Raw genomic sequence first — 6,461 nt, 5'->3', positions numbered from 1 at the left:
TAGCATGACTAATGTATATAAAATCGGCTTGATGAGATTTTTTAAATATTTTGTAATCCTTTTTATATTTATTTTTTAAGTTACAGTGGATATTATCTCCATTTATATATAACATCTATATCCCTTATTCTTATTGATGAGACAGTTGTTTATTTTAATTTTATCTCCCATTTTATTACTTGAAGTTAGATTTATTTGTACGTGCAAGTAAACAGTTCCAACTTCCAACCCAACTTCAGATTTCACAAAGTTAGTGACTCTTTCATGACTCTTTTTTTTGTGACAAACAACAGACCTCAATAACAGACATTCCATTTTCTTAAATGCATTTGAAATGTAGCTGGTAAGGTAATAATTTAGTATTTGCCAATCAAAACAACGTAATTATTGAACACTTAAAAATTGTAAGCAACGTGTTTCATCGTTCAAGTTTCCAAATTTTTGAAATGTCCTGCTTATAATGCAAGAGTCCTTGGAGTCCTAGAAGACATAAGGTCGTCTTAATAACGATGCCACGATATTTCGAAGTCACATCCATATTCAACTTCACCTGGGACCAAGTGGCGCAAGGCTTTTGGAGACGTTATCCAAATCCAAACAGGTATGTAGGTAGTAACTTTTTTAATTCTCAAACAGCAAGTAAAATTTCAATATTGTAACAAATATTTTTAATAAGCAAACATGTCTTGACTGAGGACACAGTCAGTAGAGAAGTGAAAGAAGGAAGACTTATAAGCAAAAGACTAATATCCAAGACTAATCCCTACCCAAAATGGGCTGAACGATTTATTACAACTAAGAAAGTCTTTATAGTTGAAGAATCAATTGTAGATCCTAAGACCAAGACATTGGTGACCTACACCAGAAATTTGGGTTATGTAAAAGTCATGGTATGCTTTTAAATGTCATGTAATCCATTCATGTTGAGATTTTAACTCTTTTCAGAGTGTTATTGAGAAGGTTGTATATACAGAAAGTAAGGATCATCCAGGTAAAACTGTAGCTGTTAGATCAGCTTGGATTGACTCACAAATAAAGGGATTTAGCAGAGCTATTTGTGCTTTTGGTTATGAAAGGTTCAAAAAAAATTGCAACAAGATGGTAAGCAACAGTTTAATAAATTCTAAATTAATATAAACCGTGCCTTTATGTTGATGCCCTTTTTATAAACTCCCTGTTTACAACTAGATGATCAGTTTTCTGTTATTTAAAAAGTTCTTGTTTACTATGAATCTTTGCTCACTATATTTTTAGAACATTCCAAAAATAAAAATATATCTGTTTAAAAATAAACACTTAGAAGTAAATAAGTTCTTAAAATAACATAATTTTTCTAATGTTTTTGAACTTCCATAGGTTGTAGGATTCAATCATGTCCTTCTCAACCTTTTTCCACCACAAAGTGGAAATGGTTCGCTTCACCAAGAAGCTACAACTCGAAGTAAACTAAAAGATGCAGCTAAAAATGCTTCAGAGCATGTCAAATCTAAAGCTGTCCCCATTTATGCTTCACTCCACCCCAATAAGTCCTAATCCTGAAATGCTACTTGTATTGTACGAATTTTTACGTTTCTTTTTTCCATAATAATAGCAAATCTGCCAGTAAACAATAGTCATTACAGTTATTACTTGTAATCGATAATATAAAGACATTCCTAAGCATTATCAATTCATAAACTTCTGTAATTTCTTTTACATGGCCTTTAAGTGGTTAAATAAATTTCTATCGATGCATATGAGCTGGCTCTCATTAAAAAAAAATCAGTTTGTATATAAAATTTTTTGTAATATACACAGAGAAATCATTTCATTCATTCATTTACTGTTTATAAAATGAAAAAAGGCATTAATTAATGGCAATTACAATTAAGCTTCTCAAAGGTAACTAGTAAAAACAAAATATTGTAAGCACTGCCATAATTTTACTCTTAACGTAATAAGTTTGTTTTTATATTGTAACAAGGGACATATGTATTCATTCCTGGGCAGTGATTGGTCTCTTTTGTTCTTGTGTTACCGCATAAACGATAATTCTTCAGTAGTTACCCTCAGTAGACGTGTGTGAACTCCCTAATGTAACAGCATTTGGATGGGGACCGAAAATTGGGGTTTCCAGTAGCTTGTTAATGTACGAACGTGAACCTTTTAATTTCAGACTGAAATTGTGGGGTCAAATGGATTTATTATATTGTTCTAGTTAGTTTTTTGTTTATTAATATATTAATGTGTTGTATATAACGGTAATAATTAATATTTGGCATTTTCGCAAAGAAGATCCGGTTGGCAGAAAAGAATAATACGTGTAATTGTACAGTAGGAGATACTTACTTACCATTTATTATTATTAACTAAAAAAACAGTGACCGAAAATGGCTTTTGTAATAAATAAAGCAAAAGTAAACATAGAAATGTATTTTACCACGCTTGGTATTTAAAAACCCACCATTTGTAAATGCAGTTTACAAATAATCTACCTACACAATTCTACTGTGTATGTCTTGGAATAATAACAGTCATTATTGATTAAATTAGTTCATAGTTAATTAATCAAATAATTACCGCTAGAATATAATGTATATATCGATGCTAATTAATCTGTAGTAGGTGTACTAGTTGTTAAATGTAATGCAAAAATATATATATAATTGCAAATTGTTTAAATAAATTAGGTAAATGTTTTCTAAATTGTTTTATTTGTAGGATTTCATCACCAAACAAAAAAAAGGTAAAAAAAGCCCCTTATAGCAGTGGAAACCGATATTGTCGACGGGGTATCAAACAGACTTAAACAATTTTTTGTTTACTTTTAAACTACATACTTATAGTTTTATGTTAAAATGCTAATGCTTTATCTTGGGGGATTTTAAAAATGCAAATAAGGCATTACTTCAATATTATAGGAAACCATTACGGAAAAAATATAAACCGCACCTAACAACTTTATATACCCAATTTTTCTTGCTAATTAACAAAGGATAAAATTAATTTTTATGAATATTGGGTATTGTATTGGTAAGAATCTGAATTTTTATCTATATAATTGTATATGTACGTAGGAGACGATACAATGGGTTTGTTTCATGGTTTATTTGAGAAAATGCAAATTTTCTTTAGCTTCTCGGGCCCCAGTTAATCCGTAACTATCGTGAAATCTGTTCTTTTGACTGAAAAAAAAAATTAAGACGTATGACGTTTAAAAACGATAATGAAATTATTGAAACTTGTGAGGTGTTCATTAATTTCACAGTTTTGATTTACGTATAGCGCTATTGTATTTGAAATGTGGGTGCGTGTCCAATTAATCTAGTCTTAGAATATTCAGTTCTATTCGTTGACGTTATCTTTAGCATTAAATTGCGAATTATATATTAATCTAATGTATTTTCTATTCTTATTAGCGTTAGGTGATTTTTTTTAAATTTATTTAAAAACATCGTCTATTAAATCAATAACTAATTTTAGGAATAAGAATTGTCGTTCTCCAGCCCTTTGAGGACTGTCCAGAATGTGATCCTAACGATTATCATCCCGTTTGTTCCCGTGGTAGAGCTTATTACAGTCTTTGCAAGTTGAAAAGGGAAATGTGTCTACAAGAATTTGGTAATTATTATTTTTTTTATTTATTATTTTTTCGTAATTTGGTTTGGCACTTTAGATGAAAGTTACATTTATTATGGAGCCTGTAAAGTTTCTCATCCACATTCTAAGGGACATTTTGGAAAATGGTACCCGCTGCTCAGTATGTTAGCGGAAAGTGTGGACAGAGAATGACATACATAAATTAACATGTAACAAAAGTCTAATAGTAAATATAAAACTTTTATTTGGTCATCAAGAAATAGTGTTTAGTTTTAATCCCATTGTAATTTAATCGGTACCTTATGGTACGCGTTGCTTAACACCCCTCTTAAGTTCCATATATTTTTAAAAGATTCGGGCTGAGTATTGTATGAAGAGTCCACAGCTTTTACCCAAATTTCCACCTGAAACAATCAGTTACAACCGTTTTTGATACAAATAAGTATCCTCAAGCTCAACTTACTTCTTTAGCATTTTTTGAAACAGGTACCTGAACAGTCCATAGAGACCATCCCCAATGCTGTGGGGGTTCTGCAGAATCCTGTTGAATAATATCTGCGACATGCCAGGTATCTCCCTTATCAATTGTCACGTCGACACGTATAATTTTTTTACCACCTCCCGACCAAGCGTAACCTTAACAAAATATTTTAAATTTAATAACACACGCCAAAGCTAAATCATTACCATAAGCTGTTATATGACCGTCTCGAACTGTAACGGTTTGATTTGGGGAAGGTACACAAATAGCTGATGTAACCGGTAGTTCTTGGATTGCAGGTGATTTTGAAAAATCGACGTTATCCCAATCAATGCCGGGGGAAAACCCCTTGTAGTCGTTCTGCTGCCAGTGACTGTCGCTCTCATTGTTTGAGACTATAATTCTTTCTTCAAAACGAAAATTTAAAATATAAAAATAATGAATTTATTAATTATGACCAAAAATGTACTTAGCCACTTAACATTCCGAGCCCCTACCACTCCCGGTACTATTACCCTAACTGGGAAACCGTGGTCCCTGGGGATAACTTCGTTATTCATTTCGTATGCCAATAGAACGTCACCCTTTCGATCTATAGCTTTCCAGAAGGGAATTGAAGCACCGTAAGGCTTTTTGGTCGGGTCTGTATCTAAACCTTCGAACTAATTACAAATAAAAATAATGAAATTGCTTATTAATAAAAAAAGTAACAAGCAATTACTATTAAAAATTATCTTACTTGTACATGTTGAAAATTGGAATTTTCGTCGATCCCCATTGATATTAAGACATCTCTCAGTAACACACCTGACCACTCAGCATTACCTAGTGCTCCTACGCCCCAACTTAGACCTTTTACGGGCTTAACCTGGGTTAAAGTTCCTTTTAGTGCGATATCAAATGTAAAGAAAAAAATTAAGGTAAAATTGAGCAATAAAAAACCACTTTAGTTTTTCAAAAGATCAAAGCTCAGTGGTGCTAACTTGTATCAAAAAAAATATAACAAATATGTGACTAATTATTATAAAATACCTCAGTCATTTCACTGCGACGATTACCAGCACACATAATGGTGGCAGTGATGGTGTGTTTTGGTAATTTTTTAAGAGATTCCACTGTCAGTTTTATACTTTTGTTGGTCCCCTCAACATCTACTTCTAATTCATATTTCTTTGGATCCACTTCCGGAACAGGAAGGTGATTTCTGACGTAGAAAAGTTCGCTAAAATCCACCCTTATAAATTGTCCAATGTTACAATGAATAAATTAAGATATTTATATACTTTGGGGTGATAAAGTTTGCCACGAGTAACGTTGGTGGTAATTCAGCGTTAAACGGTTTCTCTGATGCTGGAATTAAAGCTGCATGTCTAATAGGTTCCTTTATAAAAGGGTCCGAAAAATCTGACGTGGTGCTGGAAGGTTTTTGATCATCAACCAGATTTCCTACACATCAATTAAATAACCAGTTAAATAAAAAATTCATTATAAAAGACGATATACATATTTTCTTTACCAATTCGTAAAGATTCCAGTATTTCATATACAAAATCTGCATGGTGTTGCCCATATAATTTCCAAAAGGGCTCGACAGAAGCCCCTGCTGCTAAAAGTATTTGGTCCCCACCTGGATGTGCATCCACAAATTCTGTGATATCATACACTCCATCCTTATATGTTACCCAAATTCGTTTTTCCCTAAGTATTTGAAAATTTGCTTTAAGTACTTGTAATTAATCACCCTGTATATAATTTAAGTTATTAGATGACCCGCAATACAGGTGTGCTAGAATGGTAGCTAGTCATCCATAGTCAGAAATATTAAATACAATAAAATAAAGAGAAAATTAATTATAATTATGTTCACCTCTCGCGATGTTCTGCTACTTGCTTTAGAGTGTAATTCGGTAAATTTTCTTTTAAAGCCCCTGGTTTTACAAGGGTTTTTATTTCTTTAAGATAGGCGACATATTCTTCATCTAGATAAAAAAAAATTGTAACAAAATAAAATGTTGGAATAAAAAACTTACAAAATAATTTATAAGATAAATAAGCAAGTACAGTTGCTCCTACAAATAAATGACAATTTAAATTGCTTTCTTTTTTTACATCTTCTGTAGAACAATTATTTGATAAACTGTTCTGTTGATTTAGCACAGATAATGTATATGTTTTTTGCATCCATCTACCTGAAAACAGTCTGAAAAACGATTATCTTAATTTTTATTTATGCAAACTATAATTATTCTTAATATTTACCGCTGTAATCTTTTCATATTACAGTAATATACATGTAGTCACAAGGTTAATTAATGAGTCAAAATATACGTTTGTTGGTATACAAAACATTTACGTAACGATACAATTATTGATAAAGAAATTATTATGAAAACTAAAAAAA

At 31.6% G+C, this 6,461-nt stretch overlaps 2 protein-coding genes across 5 annotated transcripts; one reads left to right on the top strand and one right to left on the bottom strand.

Annotated features, from left to right (window-relative positions):
• Window positions 1–73: 73 nt before the first annotated feature.
• On the top strand, window positions 74–2,679 carry LOC112904889 (protein preli-like). Of its 4 annotated transcripts, none has more exons than XM_025976047.1 (5): window positions 74–348; window positions 431–601; window positions 677–890; window positions 946–1,101; window positions 1,357–2,679. In XM_025976047.1, exons 2-5 carry the CDS (start codon window positions 510–512, stop codon window positions 1,531–1,533), a joined length of 639 nt encoding a protein of 212 aa, XP_025831832.1. In that variant the 5' UTR covers window positions 74–348; window positions 431–509; the 3' UTR covers window positions 1,534–2,679. The 4 variants fall into 4 exon arrangements, with proteins under 4 accessions (XP_025831832.1, XP_025831831.1, XP_025831830.1 ...); XM_025976046.1 differs by having other exon boundaries at window positions 75–343; XM_025976045.1 differs by having other exon boundaries at window positions 75–343; window positions 410–601.
• Window positions 2,680–3,805: 1,126 nt separating this feature from the next.
• LOC108741213 (probable sulfite oxidase, mitochondrial) lies at window positions 3,806–6,428 on the bottom strand. Its single transcript, XM_025976032.1, has 11 exons — window positions 6,320–6,428; window positions 6,091–6,260; window positions 5,928–6,039; window positions 5,577–5,758; window positions 5,344–5,506; window positions 5,093–5,282; window positions 4,800–4,928; window positions 4,530–4,722; window positions 4,267–4,467; window positions 4,043–4,215; window positions 3,806–3,983 (listed from the first exon to the last, which is right to left on the bottom strand). Exons 1-11 carry the CDS (start codon window positions 6,334–6,336, stop codon window positions 3,852–3,854), a joined length of 1,662 nt encoding a protein of 553 aa, XP_025831817.1. The 5' UTR covers window positions 6,337–6,428; the 3' UTR covers window positions 3,806–3,851.
• Between the last annotated feature and the right edge of the window lie 33 nt (window positions 6,429–6,461).

The sequence above is a fragment of the Agrilus planipennis genome, unplaced genomic scaffold (assembly GCF_000699045.2).
Source record: "Agrilus planipennis isolate EAB-ADULT unplaced genomic scaffold, Apla_2.0 scaffold242, whole genome shotgun sequence".
Taxonomy (NCBI): domain Eukaryota; kingdom Metazoa; phylum Arthropoda; class Insecta; order Coleoptera; family Buprestidae; genus Agrilus; species Agrilus planipennis.
The sequence above is the reverse complement of the archived record's forward strand: the minus strand, read 5'-3'. Positions and strand labels throughout refer to the sequence as shown.

Bases quoted from the DNA above. Each gene is read 5' to 3' on its own strand.
- LOC112904889 (XM_025976047.1), top strand. From the start codon at position 510: ATGCCACGATATTTCGAAGTCACATCCATATTCAACTTCACCTGGGAC. The intron at 602-676 runs GTATGTAGGTAG...ATTTTTAATAAG, and splicing joins CGTTATCCAAATCCAAACAG to CAAACATGTCTTGACTGAGG. The intron at 1,102-1,356 runs GTAAGCAACAGT...GAACTTCCATAG, and splicing joins AAAAAAATTGCAACAAGATG to GTTGTAGGATTCAATCATGT.
- LOC108741213 (XM_025976032.1), bottom strand. The intron at 5,759-5,927 runs GTGAACATAATT...TCAAATACTTAG, and splicing joins GTAGCAGAACATCGCGAGAG to GGAAAAACGAATTTGGGTAA. The intron at 4,723-4,799 runs GTAAGATAATTT...ATTTGTAATTAG, and splicing joins CCAATTTTCAACATGTACAA to TTCGAAGGTTTAGATACAGA.